Source organism: Mandrillus leucophaeus, unplaced genomic scaffold (genome assembly GCF_000951045.1).
Source record: "Mandrillus leucophaeus isolate KB7577 unplaced genomic scaffold, Mleu.le_1.0 Scaffold800, whole genome shotgun sequence".
NCBI classification, from domain to species: Eukaryota; Metazoa; Chordata; class Mammalia; order Primates; family Cercopithecidae; genus Mandrillus; species Mandrillus leucophaeus.
The window spans coordinates 545,571-569,874 of record NW_012108698.1 but is presented as its reverse complement, the minus strand read 5'-3'; the positions used below and the strand labels follow the sequence as shown (position 1 = coordinate 569,874).

The 24,304-nt window shown below is 41.9% G+C and overlaps 1 protein-coding gene across 1 annotated transcript in view; it reads right to left on the bottom strand.

The window, feature by feature from the left end:
- KIF13A (kinesin family member 13A) overlaps window positions 1–24,304 on the bottom strand; it is a 256,044-nt gene that overhangs the window by 27,762 nt on the left and 203,978 nt on the right. The window contains exons 18-25 of the mRNA XM_011967586.1: window positions 18,193–18,355; window positions 14,887–15,027; window positions 13,824–13,973; window positions 10,083–10,244; window positions 9,240–9,413; window positions 6,699–6,850; window positions 4,662–4,794; window positions 4,336–4,482 (exon numbers count right to left, since the gene is read on the bottom strand). Of these exons, the coding sequence (XP_011822976.1) occupies window positions 4,336–4,482; window positions 4,662–4,794; window positions 6,699–6,850; window positions 9,240–9,413; window positions 10,083–10,244; window positions 13,824–13,973; window positions 14,887–15,027; window positions 18,193–18,355 (1,222 nt within the window). The remainder of the gene's footprint in view (window positions 1–4,335; window positions 4,483–4,661; window positions 4,795–6,698; window positions 6,851–9,239; window positions 9,414–10,082; window positions 10,245–13,823; window positions 13,974–14,886; window positions 15,028–18,192; window positions 18,356–24,304) is intronic.

The window sequence follows — 24,304 nt, the reverse complement described above, 5'->3', positions numbered from 1 at the left end:
TCTCCAACCTCAGCCATCTTCCCTGATGCAATCATCCCAGGGGAAAGCTGGGGCAACCTCAGGCTATATACATACAAGGGTCTGTACTACACTGTTGAAATAAAAGCAACAGCATACTATTTGGAATATAAGGATCGGTCAGTGCTCTCTACTGACCATAACAATCACTTGAAAGAATCACAACTGTCCCAAACACAAGAAAACATTGTAAAATAACTAAATAAAGCAAAAATTTTGGCAAAAACATTTGGCAAAACAAAGTAATCATGTTGAAAACAAAAGGGTCTTGGCTGAAAAAAGTTTCCTTAGAAACAAGAATCTAGGATCCCTTAATTTAGATTTATGATTACAAAAGTGCTTTAAGAATATAGTCAAAATTATTTTCATATATACTTCAAAATGAACTGCTTTTTTTTTTTTATTTTGGTAACCATCATTATCAGTTATGTGACTAACTCATTAAATGCAATCCTAATCTCGAAGCAATTTATCTTGAACTAATGCTTCCTATTAATATAAAAGAACAAATAGCTCTAATTTATCATAATTTTTTTTTTTTCTTTTTTTTTTGAGAGAGGGTCTCGTTCTGTCTCCCAGGCTGGAGTGCAGTGGCGCAATCTCCACTCACTGCAAGCTCTGTCGCCTCCCGGGTGCACGCCATTCTCCTGCCTCAGCCTCCCGAGAAGCTGGGACTACAGGCGTCCGCCACCACGCCCGGCTAATTTTTTTGTATTTTCAGTAGAGGCAGGGTTTCACTATGTTCGCCAGGATGGTCTCGATCTCCTGACCTCGTGATCCGCCCGCCTCGGCCTCCCAAAGTACTGGGATTACAGGCGTGAGCCACTGTGCCCGGCCTAATTTATCATAATTTTAAACTACGGAGGTAGTTCTATTAACTGAAAACTGGCCTAAGCATTCACGATGTAAAATTGTTGCAAAATCAGCATATTCTGCATTGGTTTCAGCTACTGCATCAGAATAATTGTTTTTTTTTTTTTACCTCAGAATAATTCTAAAGCACTGTGTCAACAACAAAAACACTTAACAGACATAACCTGGAACATGGCAGCAAAGAAAAAAAAAAGCCTTTAAAATAGTTACAGTTCAAATTTTAAGAGCACTATGCTCTTTTTTCTTTAAATTTATTTTTATTTTTGTTTATTTATTTATTCTTTGAGATGGACTTTCGCTCTGTCACCCAGGTTGGAGAGCAGTGGCGTGATCTCTGCTCACTACAAGCTCCGCCTCCCGGGTTCATGCCATTCTCCTGGACCCCAGCCTGGGTGACAGAGTGAGACTCACAAAAAAAAAAAAAAAGAAGCAAATAGTTGATCTTTGGAATGTTCCTCAAATGAGAACATTTACTTAGCTGATGATCCATACACTGCAGGTCACGGCCTCCCGAGTAGCTGGGACTACAGGTGCCCACCACCATGCCCGGCTAATTTTTTGTATTTTTAGTAGAGACGGGGTTTTACTATGTTAGCCAGGATGGTCTCGATCTCCTGACCTGGTGATTCGCCTGCTTCAGCCTCCCAAAGTGCTGGCATTACAGGCGTGAGCCACTGCGCCTGGCCAAGAGCATTATGCTCTTAAAGAGCATATAGCACTGGGGAAAGGCTAATATTTTAAAGTTTACAATTTGACAAAAATCAGTTTTAACTCAGGGGTAGAGCTGTTTTTAAAAAAATGCAAATAGTTGCTGGGTGTGGTGGCTCACACGTGTAATACCAGCACTTTGGGAGGACCAGGCAGCCGGATCATTTGAGGTGAGGAGTTCGAGACCAGCCTGGCCAACATGGTGAAACCCCATCTCTACTAAAAATACAAAAATTAGCTGGGCGTGGTGGTTCGTGCCTGTAATACCAGCTACTCGGGAGGCTGAAGCAGGAGAATCGCTCGGACCAGGGAGATGGAGGATGCAGTGAGCTGAGATTGTGCCACTGCACTCCAACCTGGGTGACAGAGAGAGACTCCATCTCCAAAAAAACACAAAAAACAAAAAACAAAACAAAAAAAACACTGGGCGCAGTGGCTCACGCCTGTAATCCTAGCACTTTGGGAGGCTGAGGCGGAAGGATCGCAAGGTCAGGAGTTCAAGATCAGCCTGGCCAACATGGTGAAACCCCCATCTCTACTAACAATACAAAAATTAGCCAGACACGTTGGCAGGCGCCTGTAATCCCAGCTACTCTGGAGGCTGAGGCAGGAGAATCGCTTGAACCCAGGAGGCGGAGGTTACCGTGATCTGAGATCGCACCACTGTACTCCAGTCTGGGTGACAGAATGAGACTCAAAAAAAAAAAAAAGCAGCAAATAGTTGATCTTTGGAATGTTCCTCAAATGAGAACATTTAGTTAGCTGATGATCGATATACTGCAGGTCACGGTTTGAAGCAAACAAACTCAATGTTTTATTGAGCATCAGAGATTTATTAAGCCACAAGGACCTCAGGATTATTAAGTCTACCTCATCATTTTGGAGAAAAGGGGAACTCAAAGTTTAAATTATACAGCCAAGATAACCATTTAGTAAAGCTCAACTAGACTTAAGAACCCAGGTCTCTGACTCTAAGTCTAGTGTTCTCTTTCAACTGTGCAGCCACGTAGAAGCTGATGGCTAAGTGAAGGACTGAACTGCTATGAGAATACCTACAATCCCATTTCCTGCTCCACAGGCCGCACACACACAAGGAAAAGTCTGGTGAAGACTGCCAAACCACAGCAGCCCTGTCCTTGCACCCACACTCATACTCTGAATGAAGTGTGGACAGATGTTCCAAGCTAGAGGGAATTTTGGGCTTGAAGAGGGAAGACAGCGTCTGACAAAGCTATTACTGCCTTGAAGTCCAATAGTCTGTGCACTGACTTTTAGCTTTCAGAAAAATCTTTGCCTAAAAGCCATGAAGCCAAAAGGAAACTGAGATAGAAAAGAAAACATCCTCAAGATTGGCTGGGCTTAGACTCAGACTCCACAGAGGAGAAATGTTTTCTCCTCGGCACGATAGGGAGAGTGCTCCCAAACAGATATGGCGGTGAGGGAGGCAGATTTAACAGTGATTCTTCCCAGTTCCTAATTCGTATCTGGTAGTAAACTGGGGACTCAATGAAGCACACACATTTTTTTTAGGCTACTGGGGGACAAGTTCCTAATTTTATTTGTTTTGAGACAGAGTCTTCCTCTGTCACCCAGGCCGGAGTGCAGTGGCGTGATCTTGGCTCACTTGCAGCCTCTGCCTCCCGGGTTCAAATGATTCTCATGCCTCAGCCTCCTGAATAGCTGAGACAACAGTCATGTGCCACCACACCTGGCTAATTTTTTGCATTTTTAGTAGGGACGGGGTTTCGCCATGTTGGTCAGGCTGGTCTCGAACTCCTGGGCTCAAGTGATCCTCCCACCTCAGCCTCCCAAAGTGCTGGGATTATAGGCATGAGCAAACGTGCCTGGCCAAGTTCCTAATTTTAGAGATTCTTTTCATGGAGTACTGAATAGTTCTGACTGATAATATGATCAATTCTTAGATCAGTTCTTAGAGGTTTTCATCTTTTTATTTTTAAAATGAGAATATAATGTTTAGGAAATCAAGATTTAATGAACAAAAATGATCATAAGGACAAATTTTAACAAAAGAAGTAAAGCTTTCAAAGAGCTGGTTTATTATGACAATGTATGAAAATAATTTTACACTATAAATAAAAGTGGTCAGGCATGGTGGCTCATGCCTGCAATCCCTGCACTTTGGGAGGCTGAGGCAGGAGGATCACTTGAGTCCAGGAATTTGAGACCAGTGTCGGCAACAGAATGACACACCCTACTCTACAAAAAATAAAAGAATCAGCTGGGCGTGGTGACATGTGCCTGTAGTCCCAGCTACTTAGGAAGCTGAGGTGGGAGGACTGTTTGAGCCCAGGAGGTCAAGGCTGCAGTAAGCCATGATCACACCACTGTACTCCAACCTGGGCAACAAAGCAAAACCTTATCTTTAAAAAAAATATATAAAAAAACCTCCAAAAAGTAGATCAGGTCAAGCAGTAATGCCAAAGATACAACATATTTTAGGCCAGATATAAAATAAAATCTGCCTAAAGTAAATGACTACTATAGCATTAGGATGTGTGTGTTTATAAATAGAATTATTATTAACCAACACTAAGCAAACAGATTTTAAAGCTAGAAAAAAGGCAATGGATGGAAATGTGAACTGGGGGAAGATCTACGGTTAAGGCAAGGAATTCTGTTATATTCGCAAAAAGGTCCCCATCGGAGATCATTAAATGCCTTATTTCTGCATTAACCAAGCTTTGTTAAATACTGTTTCAAGTCTGCTTGTCTTACCTGGTAACTGTCCAGCCCTCTCTGGAGTTTGGTGGACCTGGCAGTCACACAACCGATGGATACCGACAGGATGGCTTCAACCATAAGCGGCAGTGTCCCTGAATGCTGCACAGGTTTCACCGTGACTTGCACTCTACGGGAATGACCCTGAAGAGGGTGGGCAGGGGTATGAGTGCCAGGAATGATAATGAAGAGGAAGGGGATAAAGAAGGGGAAAAGGATTAGAGAACAAAGATACAAATAGTTAGAAAATCCCCAGAAACTATGTGTAAGAGTGGAAGAGAGAGAAAACATTTAAAAAAAAAAACCCAAAACAAACCCAGTACCTGTCTAAGTTGAAAGATGCCTCCTGTGTTGACATCTTTTGCCTGATGAAGTTCCACGGCAGCATACTCCCCTAACTCATTCAATTCTAATATGGAGATCCACATTTCTATTCTTCGCGTTACTTCATTCCACCTGCAGAAACACATTCCAACAAGCAAGAGCGTCACTGTCTAGCCACACTGTTAGTAACAGTAATAAGCCACCATTCACTGAGCACTTACTATGTGTTAGGCACTCTGCCATGCATCTCGTATAAGTTACTTCCTTATTGAACTCTCAAAACCATCCTGTCATATTGTTTCTATTTATTTTATTGAGGTAGACTGAAATGTCCACATCTTGAGTATAGAGTTAGATGAGTTTTGAGAAATGCATATATGAGTGTAACCTGCCCTATCACCTCAGAAAGTTTGCTCATACCCGTTCCCATTCAATCCCCACACTCCCGTAGCAACCGTGTAACTCAGAGATTAGTTTTGCCTGTTCTAGAACTCCAGAAAAATGGAATCGCACATTATGTATTCTTGCGTCTGGCTTCTTTCATTCAGCATAATGTTTCTGAGATTCATCCAAATGGATAAAAAGTTTTTTTCTTTTTTAATGCAGAGTAATACTTTATTTATGAATAATACCAATTTATCCCCATTCACTCACTGAAGGATATTTGGGCTATTTGCAATTTGGGGATACCATGAATAACAATGCTATGAACATCACATAGGCCGGGTGTGGTAGCTCACACTTGTAATTCCAGCACTTTGGGAGGCCAAGGCAGGTGGATCACCTGAGGTCAGGAGTTCGAGACTAGCCTGGCCAACATGGTGAAACCCTGTCTCTACTAAAAAAAAAAAAAAAAAAAATTAGCCAGGCATGGTGGCAAAGGCCTGCAAGCCCAGCTACTCAGGAGGCTGAGGCAGGAGACTCACTCCAGTAGGTGGAGGCTGCAGTGAGCTAAGATCGCACCACTGCACACTCCAGCCTGGGAGACAGAGTAAGACTCCAACTCAAAAAAAAAAAAAAAAAAAAAAAGAACATTGTGTACAATTCTATTGTGGACTGACATTTTCATTTATCTTGGGTAAATACCTATGAGTGGGATTCTCGGGTCATAAAAGAGGCGAATGATCAACTTGACAAGAAAATGCCAGTTTTCCTCCAGATTGTGGCTTATGTATTCATTTTCGTAGTGGTCTTTTGATGAGCACGTGCTTTTAATTTTGATTAAGTCCAACTTAAACATTTTTTTTCTTCCATGGTTAGCACTTTCTGTGGCCTTTCTGAGAATATGTGACTATCTCAAAATCCTGTGTTCTTCTGTAAGCATTATAGTTTAAGCTTTCATATTTAAGGTTACATATGATTCATCTCAAATTAATTTTTGTATATGGTGTGAAGTCAAGAACAAGGGTGATTTTTCTCCACAGAGATGTAGTTGTTTCAGTCTCACTTGTTGATAGGACATACAATTCCCCATTGAACTTCTTTAGTACCTGGTAGTTTCTTTCATCATTTTCATTTTACAAAGGAGGAAATAGGATCAGAGAAGGCTGGCTTCCTTCCCTCCCTCCCTCCCTCTCTCCCTCCCTTCCTCTCTTCCTCCCTCCCTTCCTTCCTTCCTTCTTTTTTTTTTGAGACAGAGTCTTACTCTGTCACCCAGGCTGGAGTGCAGTGGCACAATCTTGGCTCACTGAAACCTCCACCTACCGGGTTCAAAAGATTCTCCTGCCTCAGCCTCCTGAGTAGCTGGGATTATAGGCACATGCCACCATGCCTGGCTAATATCTGTATTTTTAGTAGAGACAGGGTTTCACCATGTTGGCCGGGCTGGTCTCTAACTCCTGACCTCATGATCCGCCCGCCTCGGCCTCCCAAAGTGCTGGATTAGAGGCGTAAGCCACCGTGCCCGGCCATTCTTTTTTTTTTATTAAATGATTTTATTTTTTTTTTATGAGCAGCCTCCTAGGCCAGAGTAGGTTCAGAGACTGCTCAAGTCCTAGTCTTGACCTTGTATCTAAAACTGACAGCCAAGTACAAACCTGTCATGCAGTGTTCTTGTCTTAGCATGAAGAGAATCAACCTCCCAGATGGAGGTGCCATTTCCAGCACACCGGTGGCCCCACACTTCAATGGCCAGTGCTCCATCTGAAATGAACTCCAGAAATTCTTCCGTTACATTCACCACATAGTCCTGGGGTAAGTGGGGGGAAGCACAAGAATTATGCTTAAAGGAGTCTGTGAAATTTCCTTTTGACCTTTCAACTGTTATATTTATTTTAGAGTATGTTAGCCTGATCTCGACCTTAAATCCATCTCTTCTGTTTTACAGAAAACCATAAAGAACCACAGAATATTAGATCTGAAAGGAAAATTGGGAGGCAATTTAATTCAACCCATTTCTTTTTTTTTTGAGACGGAGTCTCGCTTCATTGCCCAGGCTGGATTGCAGTAGCACGATCTCCGCTCACTGCAAGCTCCGCCTCCCAGGTTCACGCTATTCTCCTGCCTCAGCCTCCCGAGTAGCTGGGACTACAGGCGAACGTCACCACGCCAGGCTAATTTTTAAATTTTTAGTAGAGACGGGGTTTCACCGTGTTAGCCAGGATGGTCTCGATCTCTTGACCTTGTGATCCACCCACCTCGGCCTCCCAAAATGCTGGGATTACAGGCGTGAGCCACCATAGCCAGCCTCAACCTGTTTCTTGTATCAATAAAGAAAATGAAGAAAGCAAATTGTCCAAAGTCATATGGTTTGTTAATTACAGAGCTGAATCTACATTGTCTTACACTTGGTTCATTCTCAGGTCCACAGGACCAGTCTGATTTTCAGCTGGCACAGACTAACTCAATGAACTGTTCCTTGCCATGGCTTAGGAGAATAATAACAGAATTAAATTTTATATGGTTATCTTCATGACTTTATGCTCTTGCTTTTAAGCTTTCCTACCCTATCTCCTCTTTCTAAAACACAGATAGACTGGGCATGGTGACTCGCGTCTGTAATCCCAGCACTTCGGGAGGCAGAGGCAGGAGGATAGCTGGAGCCCAGGAGATAGTGACCAGCCTGGGCAACAAAATGAGATCCTGTCTCTATAAAGTAAAAATTAGCCACGAGTGGTGGTGCATGCCTGTAGTCCCAGCTACTCAGGAGGCTGAGGCAGGAGGATTACTCGAGCCCAGGAGTTCGAGGCTACAGTGAGCAATGATTATGCCACTGCACTCCAGCCTGGGTAACAGAGTGAGACATCGTCTTTAAAAACAAAAACAAACCCAAACAGATGATTGTGAGGAAATGAATACTGAACTGACCGAGATGGGTGGCAAATCACCCAGAGAAACGCAGTAGGCAACAAGCCAAGCTAATTTTCTTTCCATTAGTCTCTCAGTGGAATCTCAGGTGAAGACATCTCTCGTGATGTTAATTTGCAGAAACAGTTGTGCTATATTTATTTAACCATATAGTATCTGCTTTTCAGTCTATTTTATTTGAAGATAGACCCAGAATTTAAGAAGAAAAACAAACTTCATGACAATCTGTATATTTTAGAGATGAAAAAACTCCAAGATCACAAGAGCCCAGCAGCTCTGGGACTAGCATTTATTAAAACAGCTGTTAACCAGAACACACTTGAAATTCAGATTTCATCTTTCTAAACAAGCAGCTTTGTGGATTCACAGAAAGATGGGGAATATTTAAAAGAATATTCAGAGAACAACAATAAAAATGATTAACAAAGATTTTGAGGAACAGACTTGGTGAATACAGATAAATGTAGGCTATTTGTTTTCAGAAAAAGAAAAACTTGACAGCCTTTACCTATGTGAAATTTTATAGGTGGTGATATGGGTTAGTTTTCTAAGTGTAGAACCAGAAAGAATAAGCATGATTTGCAAAAGAAGGGGTCTTGAGTATCTATGAAGAGTTGTCTAAGGAAAATCAAAACTACAGAGAGGATGGAGCTGGTCTTTCAGAAATGACTTCTCAGCAGTCCCTTGTGAAAGCCAGGAAGAGTATATATGATGTCTCAAAGGAGATCCAACCACATTCACCACAAATTCACCTTTCCCTTTTTCTATTTTCTCATATGACTTGTGAGAAAATCTACATGAAATATATCACTCATATGACACATTAGAATGTAATGCTATCTTCCTAAGTATGAGATATGTAGCAACTTACATGTTAAGACGTACAAATTCTGAAATACGTATAATGTGATCCCACTTTTGTATAGCATTTTTAAAGAACTTACGTGTGCATGATATAAAAGGGTGTTTGTACATATGTTATCATACACATATAAAGGATGTAGAGCATAGAAAGTAGTTTAATGAAATATGTAGCAACCTGTCATTGGTGGTTTATATCTTTGGGGAACAAGACTGTTGGTAGAGATCTTTTAGATTTTATTTTAAATATTTCTAAACTATTTGCATGTGTAAGAAGGTACATTTTTGAGGTTAAAACATCCTAATAAACATATTATACTTAAAACAAATGCTCATGGGGACAATCGATTATTGAACTGCACCCGTTTCTGCTGCTTCCTGCCCAGCTCATCTGGTAACAGCATCTATACCTTACAGTGGGAGAAGGTCACTGTGTACTGGGCGTCCTTGGACTGTGGTGAAGGCACCTCGGGGTCTACCACTGGGGCAGCCACCGTAGACTCACACTGGTCCCAGAATGTATATTGACAGAAGACGAAGTTTGAGAGGTTCAAGGGCAGTCCCGTTGCTTCTTTAATTTTTACCTGAAGAGATAAACAATACAAATAAAACTCCAATAAACACTAAACATTCTTTTATTTCAGAATTACCTCAAATTTACCTCAAATTTAATAGTAAGCAATTAAATAAATCGGTCATCCATTTGACATCTGAAAATATTATATCTGACACTGTGACACTAAAGATTGTATCGATAATGAAATCTGTACCACAGTTCTGTAACTACAGTATACAAACTTGGCAACAAATACACATATCCCTGCAAAAGCTTCCTGAAGGGGTGGCCTGCCCCTCCACACCTGTGGGCATTTCTCATCAGGTGGAACGAGAGACTTGAGAAAAGAAAGAGACACAGAGACAAAGTATAAAGAAAGAAAACAATAACAGTCTGATCTCTCTTTCTTTTCCCCCACACTTCCTAATGACTGAGGCTACCTTTAACAGAAAAACATAATTCACTAAGCAACATACACTTCTTGCATGTCAAATATATAGATACTTTTGAAATTTGATGCAACTGTCAATAGAAAGTGTGCTATATTTCTGAAAACAAAGTACTGTCCACCATTGTATCTGCTGTTACAAAATTCAACTTTTACTACTCTGGATGAAAAACTCTCCTAAGATTTTTTGTAAAATGGTTTTGCATGAAAAAGGTCATTCATATGAGCCTCCCATCACTGTCCTCTCACCCGACATGTCAGTTTTTTGACTCGGTGAATGATTTCCCCGCTGCTGTCTACAACTTCAAGGCTCCCACTTTCACTGGAATTCTCCGAAGAGTCATCCTCCACCACACGCTCTGGAACAGCTCCTGTAACACGCATCACTTCCACGTGGAGACGCCCTGCAACCTGGGTCAAGGAACCAGAGCACCTCAGAGTTAACAGACGTCTTGTGGGCAACCTCGACCTAAGACAGACGTGCCTTCTACAATGAAACTGGACAGGGGCTCTGCAGCTGCTGCTTGGTCATCTTCGGTAACGGGAGCCCTGCTACTACCAGAGCAGCCCATTCCACCACTTGCCCCTGTGATCGTCCTGCCTTAGTGTGAGCCAAATTTGCCTCCCTGCAACTTGCCTTCTGGAGTCATCCTCAAACGTATCCTTCCACAGGACAGCCCAGGAATAGCTTAAAGGCAGCTCTCACAGTCTACCTGGAGTCATCTAGTATCCATGTGTTTTTTTTTTTTTTTCCCAAGACGGAGTCTGGCTCTATAATCCAGGCTGGAGTGCAGTGGCACGATCTCAGCTCACTGCAACCTCCGCCTCCTAGGTTCAAGCGATTCTCCTGCCTCAGCCTTCTGAGTAGATGGGATTACAGGTGCGTGCCACCAAGCCCAGGTAATTTTTTTTTTGAGACGATGTCTAGCTCTGTCACCGAGGCTGGAGTGCAGTGGCATGATCTTGGCTCACGGCAACCTCTGCCTCCTGGGTTCAAGTGATTCTCCCGCCTTAGCCTCCCAAGTAGCTGGAATTACAGGTGCCTGCCACCATGCCCAGCAAATTTTTCTATTTTTAATAGAGACAGGGTTTCACTGTGTTGGCCAGGCTGGTCTCGAACTCCCGACCTCATGATCCACATGCCTCGGCCTTCCAAAGTGCTGGAATTACAAGCGTAAGCCACTGTGTCCAGCCAATTTTTGTATTTTTAGTAAAGACAGATTTTCACCGTATTGGCCAGGCTGGTCTCGAACTCCTGACCTGGTGATCTGCCTGCATTGGCCTCCCAAAGTGCTGGGATTATAGGCGTGAGCCACCGCATCTGACTATCTATGTTTTTTAAAATATTCATGTGAGTGAATATAAAATGCTTAATTCACTTATTCATTTGACCAAAGAGCTAGCTCATGAAATACCAAAATAAAAACACAGGTTCTGCCATCAGGGAATAGTCAAAGGAGGCAAGACAGAGAAGTAACTCACTAACAGGTCAGGTGTGGTGGCTCAAGCCTGTAATCCCAGCACTTTGGGAGGCCAAGGCAGGTGAATCACCTTAGGTTAGGAGTTCAAGACCAGCCTGGCCAACATGATGAAACCTTGTCTCTACTAAAAATACAAAATAATAATAAAAAAAAATTAGCCAGGCATGGTGGGTCACACCTGTAGTCCCAGCTACTTGGGAGGCTGTGGCAGGAGAACTGCTTGAACAGGGGAGGGCAGAGGTTGCAGTGAGCCGAGATCACACCACTGCACTCTAACCTGGGCAACAGAGTGAGACTCGGTCTCAAACAACAACAGCAATAAAACTCACCAATAACAGCATAGATTAGTTGCTATAATAGATATATGTGTGAGTTGTTATAGGATAAACTTACCCACCAGCAAATATTTACCAAGAACTAACTGTGCCAGGAACTGTGCTAAGTGCTGTGCATCCAACAGCAAACCAAATTGACAAGGTTCCTGGGCTCGGGCAGCTTTTATTCTCTTGAGAGTAGAGAATGGGTGTGTAACTCAGATTGGGGCTGAGAGCAGGATGAAGGAGGGTTCCATAAAGCAGTGCCATTAGATCTAATCCAGGAGGAACAGCATATTGAAAGCCACACAAATATGAGGAAAGTTATTTTAAAACTTTTTCATTAAAAGGCTTTAAATTTTCTATCATGGTGGCTCTCTGGATAGGAGTCAGTTTAACCATGTTTCTCTTAAAGCTGGCTGCACAGAATCAAATTAGAGGAAAAGGATTATTCTGAAATTTGCATTCTTGGAGTGCTTTAATTGTCTTAATTATCTCTCGTCACACACTTTCAGGTTGTAATAACTGTGGCTGTCACTACACATGTGTACAAGGTGACACATGTTCTGGTAGTGCGCTGTCATCCTAAACAGGGAAGGTTACTTTTAAAGGTAGATTAGATCCAACTTCCAGACAGTAATTGGCACTGGCACCAAGGACCTAAGAGAAATCACATGATGATATCTGAGAAGTAAGACAAATACGGAAGAAGCAGTAAGATGAGGGAAGAAAGGAACTAAAAGAAATCAGAAGATAGTTGTTCTTAATTTTTTTTTTTTTTAATGCTTTTCGATAATCTAATTCACTTTAATATAATTTCAGGGGGATTCATGGAATACTCAAAGCACACCACAGACTCCAAATTAAGAAGTCCTGAGCTAGGGACTCAGCCACTGAATCACTCTGCCATCTTAATTGTGCTCACTTTTTCTTTCTGAGACAGGGTCTCACTCTGTTGTCCAGGCTGGGCTGCATTGGTATGATCACGGCTCACTGCAGCTTAGACCTACCTGGGCTTTGGTGATCCTCCCACCTCAGCCTCCTGAGTAGCTGGGATTATGGGTGCTCATCACCATGCCTGGTTAATTATTATTATTATTTTTTTGAGACAGAATCTCGCTCTGTCACCCAGGTTGGAATGCAGTGGTGTGATCTTGGCTCACTGCAACTTCCGCCTCCTGAGTTCAAGCGATTCTCCTGCCTCAGCCTCCCGAGTAGCTGGGACTACAGGTGCCCGCCACCATGCCTGGCTGATTTTTTTGTATTTTTAGTAGAGATGGGGTTTCACCATATTGGCCAGGCTGGTCTCAAACTCCTGACCTTGTGATCCACCCACCTCAGCCTCCCAAAGTGCAGGGATTACAGGCGTGAGCGATTGTGCCCTGTCCATGCTTGGTCAATTTTTAAACTTCTTTTTTAGAGATGGGGTCTCACAATGTTGACCAGGCTAGTTTCAGACACCTAACTGTGCCCATTTTTCTCATGGGAAAAAGCACTGTTAGGCACTGGTCCTCTGGAACAGAATGTCCATGGCGTGTTTCCATAGTGGATGGTGGGCTGTGCACCTATACCCAACAACTGGGAACGTGGGTCTATACTGCAGCTTCACTTTGGGCAGAATGGCATCTTATTCTTCGCCTGCTCTAAGAATCACAAGAAATAACTTGGTAGTTCAACGTACATTTTCTGAAATACCTTATGCCTACCTAGGCCACTATATCTAAATAGCTGAAACACCAGAGTTTAAAAGGAGGGTAACAAGGAGTCATTGAAGCCTGTTTTGTCTGAGTACTCTGGATTGCAAAATAATCCTCCTAAGCTGTATCTTATAAAGACCATTTAGGGGCCAGGAAGGAACTAGAGTATATTGCAAAAGTATGAGATTACCTTTAAAAAGAGAGAGCAATATGGGGCACAGAGCTGAATATGGTTTCCAAAATATTTCCAATTTGATTAAAACAAAGAAAAAACTTGTGACCTCCAAATATTAAATGTGTTATAATAATCCTTTAAGACCATGACTTAATCCTCAAAGCTTCTAATATCGATTATTAGTAGAGAAAGAAGAATGCAGATCTTGACTATTTGCCTTAGTTTCTTGATCCACCTCAAGAACACAGCTTAAACAGAATGAAAAACAAAATAAAACGAAAAACTTGAACCACCATCGTTCTCCAAGGCTGGCCTGTGCTTACCTCCCCCTGCTGGCTGATGATAGGGACTGCATACTGGAGTTTCACATCGCAGAAGAGGCATTCCAAGAACACATTCGCCACCCCGATGAGGTTGTGATTCTCTTGGGCTTCATAGAAAGGGTCACCTCGTTTCCCGCAGAGTCTCTTTGCCTGAGCAGTAGAAGGAGCCAGTGAGTGGATGAATAAGAAACACAACATCAATTTAAGTAATATTATTTAAAACCAGAGTTTGAAAAAAAATTTAAAGAATCTATCCATTTAAACAGGAAGTAAAATTAGAATGTCACATAAAGAAAAACTAAATTAGCCAGGTGTGGTGGCGCATGCCTGTGGTCCCAGCTACTCAGGAGGCTGAGGCACGAGAATCGCTTGAACCCAGGAAATGGAGGTTTCAGTGAACCGAGATCACACCACTCCAGCCAGAGTGAGACTCTGTCTCCATTTAAAAAAAAAAAAAATTAGCCCATAGGAGGGGCCTGCTTGCTGGGGAGCTAAGTGATGCCTGTGCAGAGGATTCCTCTTCAGTCCCTGCATTGTCGTCCCTACCCACCTCACCTGCAGCTTTTTCATTTCATCCCCTTTGCTTTGCCTCATCTCCTTTGCCAAGTCTTCTTTTCCACTGCTAATGTCCAAAAAACGGATTATGCAAGCTAAAATTACTCTTAGTAATCTACCCAGCCATGATCACAGCTAGGGGTGTGTGAACACACATTAATGAATGTGAAATCCACACTGGCTCCAGCCAAGCTGATTTTTCACAGCACCGATAAAATGGCATAAATTTACTTCATTCTACTTCTTTTCACTTGAAATGTAGTAAACATGAAGCCAGATAAGAATCTACTATACGTTTTCTTCATTTAGTTCCCATCTGTGTGGGGATCACGTGTTATATTACTGATTCGACTTAGCACTTCTTTCAAAATCACTTGTAATTTATTTTCCTGATATAAATGTCTGAAGTATCATCAGCACATCTGTGTGTGTGTGTGTGAGATGCTAAATCGCTTATATTCTCTGTTTTTAACATGACAAAATCTCCTTTACATTTTGTCTCTTTTACCTCAGGAACTTTTTCCTTCCATTCTTGGTAAAGGTCTCTCATATCAATTAATTTATTCTCCAGCTTCTCAATGGTCCACACTTGGGTGCTCTTTCCTTTCCTCCTCACTTGGATAGCTGGCTCACTCACTATTGCACCTCTCTGCATAAGGAAGAAAAAACAAACTGTTATAACTCCTTTTTCGATCGCTAAAGTAATATATAGAGAACAGTAACATAGTAAGTTTGCAAAACACATACATGTATACAAAAGAAGATAAAATTCTACCACCCAGAGGGATAGTCTGATTTATTTTCTCTCTTCTATGTACACTCATGCACACTTAACTTTTATCACAATCAAGACTAAACAAAAGTATAACTTCACACCCCAATCCTCTCTCCAGTTTTGATATTGTGATCATTTTTCTTTTATTGTTAAATATTCTTCATAAACATGAATTTTTTTTTTTTTTTTTAAGATAGGGTCTTGCTCTATCACCCAAGCTGTAGTGAAGTGGTATGATCTTAGCTCACTACAACCTTGACCTCCTGGGCTCAAGCAATCTTCCCACCTCAGCCTCCCAAGCAGCTGGGACTACGGACGGGCACATGACATCATGACTATTTTTTCTTTTGCATTTTTTTGTATAGATGGGGTTTTGTAACATTGCCCAAGCTGGTCTCAAACTCCTGCACTCAAGTGATCTGCCCACCTTGGCCTGCCAAAGTGCTAGGATTATAGGCGAGAGCCACCAGACCCAGCCATAGACATGATTTTTTAATGGCAACATAGCAGTATCCATAGCATTTGGATCTACTACACATTTGACTAATTATTCTATTGTTTGACATCATGTCTGTTTCAAGTTTTTGCTATTATAAAGTCCACTATGATAAGCATCCTGGACACTTCAATGACTATGGGCTTAGAATAAATTTCCCAAAGGGGAACTACTAGGTCAAAAGAGTAAAACCCAGCAAGACTGATAAGATACTCCCTGACTCATTTTCTAGCTTGCTTGCTGGAAGAAAAAATGAATGGATGAAAAACAATTTTCTTACTTTATTTAAATTTAGTTTTTCTTTTTTTCAGAGTCATAGAAAAACAATTTTCTGGCTGGGCACGGTGGCTCATGCCTGTAATCCGAGCACTTTGGGCAACCAAGTTTGGTGGATCACCTGAGGTCAGGAGTTTGAGACCAGCCTCACCAACACGGTGAAACCCCACCTCTACTAAAAATACAAAATTAGCTGGGCGTGGTGGCACATGCCTGTAATCCCAGCAACTTGGGAGGTTGAGGCAAGAGAATCACTTGAACCTAGGAGGCGGAGGTTGTAGTGAGCCAATATCATGTCACTGCACTCCAGCCTGGGCAAAGAGTGAAACTCCATCTCAAAAAACAACTGTTGCAGGAAGTCAGGAACCCTGAACGGAGGGACCAGCTGGAACTGTGGCAGAGGAACATGAATTGTGAAGATTTCATGGACATTTATCAGTTCCCAAATAATATTTTTATAATTTATTATGCCTGTCTTTAATATCTTAATCCTGTTATCTTCATAAGCTGAGGATGTATGTCACCTCAGGACCACTGTAATAATTGTGTTAACTGTACAAATTTATCGTAAAACACGTGTGTTTGAACAATATGAAATCAGTGCACCTTGAAAAAGAAAAGAATAACAGTGATTTTTAGGGAACAAGGGAAGACAACCATAAGGTCTGACTGCCTGCGGGTCCGGGCAAAAAAAGCCATATTTTTCTTCTTGCAGAGAGCCTATAAATGGACATGCAAGTAGGAAAGAGATTGCTAAATTCTTTTCCTAGCAAGAAATATTAATATTAACACCCTAGGAAAGGAATGCATTCCTGGGGGGCAGGTCTATAAATGGCCGCCCTGAGAATGTCTGTCTTACCTGGTTGAGATAAGGACTGACATATGTCCTGGTCTCCTACAGTACCCTCAGGCTTACTAGGGTGGGGAAAAACTTCGCCCTGGTAAATTTGTGGTCAGACCAGTTCTCTGCCCTCGAACCCTGTTTTCTGTTGTTTAAGATGTTAATTAAGACAATACGTGCACCGCTGAACATAGACCCTTATCAGTAGTTCTGCTTTTGCTCTTTGCCTTGTGATCTTTGTTGGACCCTTATCAGTAGCTCTGCTTTTGCCTTTTGTCCTGTTCCCTCTGAAGCATGTGATCTTTGCTAGACCAGTATTAGTAGTTCTGCTTTTTGCCCTTTGAAGCATGTGATCTTTGTACCTACTCCCTGTTCTTATACCCCCTCCCCTTTTGAAACCCTTAATAAAAACTTGCTGGTTTTGAGGCTCAGGTGGGCATCACGGTCCTACTGATACGTGATGTCACCCCCAGCGGCCCAGCTGTAAAATTCTTCTCTTTGTATTCTTTCTCTTTATTTCTCAGCCGGCTGACACTTATGGAAAATAGAGAACCTACGTTGAAATATTGGGGGTGGGTTCCCCTGATAAACAACAACAACAAAAACAAAAAACAATTTTCTTCAAAGTTTCTCTCTACAGGAAAAATTCTTCAAGGTGAAATGACAGGAAGCTCTCAAATGCTTGCAAAGAGTTCTGTGTGTTTGAAGTCAGGTATCATAAAAAGTCTTCCTTTCTTGTAGAATTCACTCTTAAAAAGGTACCATAGCAGGCCAGGCACAGTGGCTCACGCCTGTAATCCTAGCACTCTGGGAGGCCGAGCGGGTGGAACATTTGAACCCAGGAGTTCAAGACCAGCCTGGCCAATATGGCAAAACCCTGTCTCTACTAAAAGCACAAAAAATAGCCAGGTGTGGTGGCACGCGCCTGTAATCCCAGCTACTCGGGAGGTTGAGGTAGGAGAATTGCTTGAACCCGGGAAGCGGAGACTGCAGTGAGCTGAGATCATGCCATTGCACTCCAACCTGGGTGACAGAGTGAGACTTAGTCTAAAAAAAAAAACCAAATAAACAAAAACCAGGTACTATAGCCTACACATATTCCCCCAATTCAGAAAGGGGTATTTACATGCAAAAAAAAAAAACAGGTAAAATATGTTTCTAGTTTTATTGTTTTAAAGAAGGCATATCAATTAGGAAGTCCTTCAGCCACTAAAATTCTGTGTATTCTGCTTATTACATATCTAAAAACATCATTTAAATAGCATTCTTACCCAATGAGGTGTATAAAGAATGTCTTGAAAAAAATAAATACCTCTGGCTGATATCAGGATCTCCTCAGGAATGTTTCTGGGATTTCAGTTTTAGATCCTGTTTTACAGTATTTACTATTGTACATCTTGCCCTCTCACTTGAAGGACATTCTTACCTTCCTATTGGCACTAAGGTTTGCAGCAGGGATCTGAAGAGTCACTTGGTAATCAGTGAGTTTGCTCATTTCCTCAGCCAAGAAGTTTGCTTCCCTCACCAAGGTGTTAGCTTTAACCAGCTGCTCTCGCAGTTTTGCCAGACTTTGTCGGAAGAGTTCGTCCCTGCAGTGTCACAGAAAAGGGAATGAGAAAATCTAAAAGAAAACTGCAATACCGTTTCTAAGTGAGCATCTTATTAGAAAACGGTAGAAAACTCCTCTCGGGCAGTATTTTTCAAACTATTTTACCAGACTACCTCTCATCCTTCCCTCCTGCCCACAGACGGGCTATCTGTTGAGAACTACTGATGGGGAGCAAATTGTTGAGCGACTTAACTGAAAACCACGTTAATTATGTAACATATGAAAACGATCAGATTGTGATATGAGGATGCAAAAAACCAGTACAGGAATCTTCAGGAAAAACAAACGATGATTATGACTTGTGTGTGCTGAGGGAGGGTGGTGCGGCAGGGAGCGGCTGGTAGATGAGAGAAACCTGGAGTTAGGAGAACAAAGTATTTTTCATGACTTCTGCAGCTGGCAAAAGTCATGCCGTGGTAAGGTAGTTCTGCTGTAGCAGGAATTCTTTTTTTCAACTCTCTGCACAACATTACTTGCTGATAAAAAGTTTCTCTAATATCCCAAATTGGTCAAAATCATCTCATATGTTCTCTCAGCCCCATGCCTTTAGCATTCATAGCATTTGCCATAGTTAGAACTTTTCATTTTTACTAGTGTAATTATTTAATACCTGTCTCCTACTAGGCTGTTAAGTGCCCCGGGGCAGGGACCATGTCTTTTTTTGCTTGCACTACACTAGCTCCTGGCCAAGTGCACGACCCATTGTAGGATATTCAAAAAAGGCCCCCTGAATAAAGAAAAGAGTGCTTCTGGATTTCATATTTGAATCTGGGTTCAAAAGTCACTCCATCTAGCAATTGCTCTGCGCCATATATAACTTCTCTTTTCCACCATTTACACACTGCAGGAAACTCTTATATCATAGAAAAATAATGAGCTCAAAGCATCTAAATCTCTACTCCCCACTCGTCACCTTAGAAATGACAGAGGATACATGCTGCGAGGATGCTAATGTAAAGCAAACGGTTTCTTAAAACCGTATTACTAGCTGGGGGCAGTGGCTCATGGCTATAATCCCAATACTCTGGGAAGCCGAGGTGGGACGATCACTTGAGGCCAGGAGTTCAAGACCAGTCTGGGCAACATAGCAAGACCTCATCTCTATTAAAAAAAAAAAAAAAAGAAAAATGGTGATACCATTTTTCTGGTCACCCACGCTTAGATTTGTTCAGTCAGTTCGGTCTCTTCTCTTTTCTACAACGTCCAAAAAGTAAGCCTATTGCCTCCTCCTTTGAAGCATCTCCTAAGTCTCTCTGTGTTTTATCATATCCCTGGCTCAGAGCCCTTACACCTTCCCAATAATCTCACGGCACCCAGGCTCTTCTTGCTCCACTGCAAGGCAGTCCTTATCAAGCCCTGCCTTCCCCAGGCCATTCCTCGGCTCAAGGCCTTGCAGGGCTCCTCTTCTCCCATAAAATAAATCCCAAACTCTGAGTCTGTAGCCTCCCACAACCCCTATCTAATACTTTGAACTTAATTTTCCCTGCTCTTCCATTAAATCACCTTCTACACCAGTGGTCCCCAACCTTTTTGGCACCAGGGACCAGTTTCCCCAACCAAGGTTGGGGAAAGGGAGAGTTTTGGGATGACTCAAGTGTATTATATTTATTGTACACTTTATTTCTACTATTATATTGTAATAGATAATGAAATAATTATACAGCTCACCATAATGTAGAATCAGTGGGAGTCCCGAGCTTGTTTTCCTGCAACTAGACAGTTCCATCTGGGGGTGATGGTAGACAGTGACAGATCATCAGGCTCAAGACTCTTATAAGGAACATACAACCTAGATCTCTTGCATGTACAGTTCATAATAGGGTTTGTGTTCCTATGAGAATCTGATGCCACTGCTGATCTGACAGGAGGTGGAGCTCAGGCAGTAATGCAAGTGATGGGGAGCAGCTATAGACACAGATGAAGCTTCGCTTGCTGGCCCACTATTCACCCTCCTGTTGTGCAGCCTGGCTCCTAACAGGCCACGGACCTGTACCAGTTTGTGGTCCAGGGACTAGGGGCCCCTGTTCTAGACTACACAAAACAGTTATTTTGCAGTCTCCCAAATACATCTTACTCTCTTCCATGGCTTTTCATCTGTTCATGCCAATCTGCCCATCCAAAATGTCCTCTACTTTCTCTCTGCTCGTCAAACTCTACCTCTCAAATGTGCTTGAAATCCTTCCACCTCCCTGAAAATCCCTGTAGAAGACTCAATACATACAATATTTACTAAACACCTACCAGGTGATCACATCATTCTAGGCACTAGGGATACTTCAAAGGATTCCCTGTCCCTTGCAACTCATTTTCCAGGGTAGGAGATAGAGAACAAACAAATAACTATTAATATATAATCCTAATGTTTCCTATTGTTCAATGAAACTGTTCTTTAATTTACTATTACGATTTAATTTTTCCACAAGTTTATATCTTGTTTCATACTACATTCTAAGTGTACAAAGAGAATAAATGACATCTGTGGCTTTCTTTGTAATTCTCACCAGAATTAAATATACTTGATTCTCAAACCATCAATATTAATGTAGGTAAGAGTCCTTCATTATTTCACAACCCATCAACATTTACTTAGGTAAGAGTTCTAGCTTCTTATATAATCACATACAATTAATGACATCTTAATTTTATCCAGTGAAACCTGACAAAAATCAATAATGCAACTATTCTTATGTTTTTGAATGACATTCCCAAAATAGATCTTTATCTTCTTTTTTCCTTCTCTCTATCCTCTTTCCTTCTCTCTATCTCTTTCTTTCCTTCTCTCTATCTCTCTTTTTCTTGGAGATAGGGTCTCCCTATGTTGCCCAGGCTGGAGTGCAGTGGCTATTCAGAGGCGTGATCACAGTGCACTACAGTTTCAAACTCCTGGGCTCAAGTGATCCTCCTGCCTCAGCCTCTGGAGTAGCTGAGACTATAGGCCTGTGCCACTGTACCCGGCCTCTACACTTTTCTTTTCTTTTCTTTTCTTTTTTTTTTTTTAAGAATTTAAGCCCCAAAGAAAATCAATCTGGAATTAAGGGAAATGAAAAAAATATTTTAAACTATTTAACTGAAAAACACTATGATTAAAAGCAAACCACTTTCTTTATCAGATACTTTTGTTTTTTAAAATGTAAATATTTTGACTTATTTTGGGTTCAGGGGTACATGTGCACATTTGTTATATAGGTAAACTCATGACTAAGGGGTTTGATGTATGGATTATTTCATTACCCTGGTAGTAAGCATAGTACTTGACAGTTTTTGTTTTCTTTCTTTCTTTTTTTCCTGAGCCTCTCCCTCCTCCTCCCACAGGCCCCAGTGTCTGTTGTTCCCCTCTTTCTGTCCATCGGTTCCCATGATTTAGCTCTCACTTATTAGTGAGAACATGTGGTATCTGGTTTTCTGTTCCTGCATTCGTTTTCTAAGAATAATGGCTTCCAGTTCCATCCATGTTCCTGCAAAGGACATGATCTTGTTCTTTTTCATGGCTGCATAGTATTCCATGGTATATATGTACCACATTTTCTTTATCCAGTCTATCATTGGACATCCAGGTTAATTCCATGTCTTTCCTACTGTGAACAGTGCTGCAATGAATATACATCTACATGTGTCTTTATGGTAGAACAATTTATATTTCTTTGGGTATATACCCAGTAGTGAGATGGCTGGGTGAAAAGATAGTTCTGTTTTTAGCTCTCCGAAAAATTGCCACATTGCTTTCCACAATGGCTGAATTAATTTACACTCTCACCAACAGAGTATAAGGGTTCCCTTTTCTTTGCAACTTTGCCAGAATCTGTTATTTTTTGACTTTTTAATAATAGCCATTCTGACTGGTGTGAGATGGTATCTCATTGTGGTTTTGATTTGCATTTCCCTAATCATTAGTGATAATTAACACTTTTTAATATGCTTTGTTGGCCACATGTATGTCTTCTTTTGAAGACACTTTTGCTTTTATCTTTTATATTGTTTAGTAAATAGAAAGGATATCAATGGGTACAATTATACCAGTTACCCTTAAACAGCTAGCTGTTGCTTGGTGTAAAGCCACCAGCTCATAGTAAATGTGTAAAAGGCAGCTCTTCAGAAAAAGGACTATCTGATAACCTTTTTCTGTTTCTTCCAGGCACAATAAAGTATAACAAGTAATATAACACCTGGTGCAGTGGCTCATGCCTATAATCCCAGCACTTTGGGAGGCCGAGGCGGGTGGATCACCTGAGGTCAGGGGTTCGAGACCAGCCTGGCCAACATGGTGAAACCCTGTCTCTACTAAAAACACAAAATTAGCCAGGCGTGGTGGTGGGCACCTGTAATCCTAGCTACTCAGGAAGCTGAGGCAGGAGAATAGCTTGAACCTGGGAGGCGGAGGTTGCAGTGAGCAGAGATCATGCCATTGCCCTGGGTGACAAGAGCGAAACTCCATCTCAGAAAAAAGAGTAACAGAAGTATGATAAATCTTCCTATTTCAGTATACAGACAGATGAGTGGGTAGCTCCTGGGGAAAATATAATTGACTCCCTTCTCTTTCTTTAACATTAACAAGTGCATGACTGTTGCAAGCCTTTCACTGCAGGGCAGGGTTCCCTTTTCTCCTCTTGGGAGTCACCTTCCCCGGGTGTGGCCTGTGTTCTGCATCTCATTGCTAGCGAGAGATGCAGTGTGTGTGTGTGAGTTACAGGAAGAGCTCTAGAGTCAGACTGCCACGGCTCTGATCCCATTGCCCAACTTACCAGCAAACTGACCATCTGGGTAAATCATTTTACCTCTCAGCCTCAGTTTCCTTATGTGTAAAGGCAGTAGCAATTGTGAGGATTAGAGGAATACAGGAACAGCAATTAGTACCTGGCACATGGTATAAAATGGTCTATAGATATAAGGTGTTGCTGTGTTGCTTTTTTTTTTTTGGAGACACAGTCTTGCTTTGTCACCCAGGCTAGAGTGCAGTGGTGCGATCTCAGATCACTGCAACTTCTGCCTCCTGGATTCAAGCAATTCTTCTGCCTCAACCTCCCAAGGAGCTGGGATTATAGGCACCTGTCACCACACCCAGCCAATTTTTGTATATTTAGTAGAGACAGGGTTTCACCATCTTGGCCAGGCTGGTGTTGAACTCCTGACCTCATGATCCACCCGCCTCAGCCTCCCAAACTGCTGGGATCACAGGCATGAGCCACTGCGCCTGGCCAGGTGCTGCTTTTATTACTACTATTAATTATTATCATAACACAGGTGTTATTGGGAGACTGCAGAGAGACCTGGGTTCAAACTCTGTTTTTTTCACTTACTAGATGGTTGATTAAGGCAGGATATTTAAACTGACTGCCTGACCTATAAGACAGGGATAATAGTTCCTATGGCAAACTGCTGCTGGGATGTTAATAAAATGCCTGGACTATGGCAATCACAACAGAAGTCTTCAATAACCTATTGTCCTTATTATGGCAGTCGTGATTATTATTATTACCATTTCCTCTACTGTAGGGTCCAGACCTACTGGGTCTGTGGATTTTTCTCCTCATGTGCGGAGATGAGAGATCGTAGAAATAAAGACACAAGACAAAGAGACAGAAGAAAAGACAGCTGGGCCCGGGGGGCCACTACCACCAAGACACGGAGATCGGTAGTGGCCCTGAATGCCTGGCTGTGCTGTTACTTATTGGATACAAGACAAGGGGGCAGGGTAAGGAGTGTGAGCCACCTCCAATGATAGGCAAGTTCACGCAAGTCACATGTCCACTGGACAGGGGGCCCTTCCCTGTTTGGCAGCCAAGGCAGAGAGAGAGAGAGGACAGCTTACGCCATTATTTCTTCCATGTATTTCAAATACTTTTAGTACTTTCACTAATTGTGTTACTGCTATCTAAAAGGCAGAGCCAGGTGTACAGGGTGGAACATGAAAGTAGACCAGGAGTGTGACCAC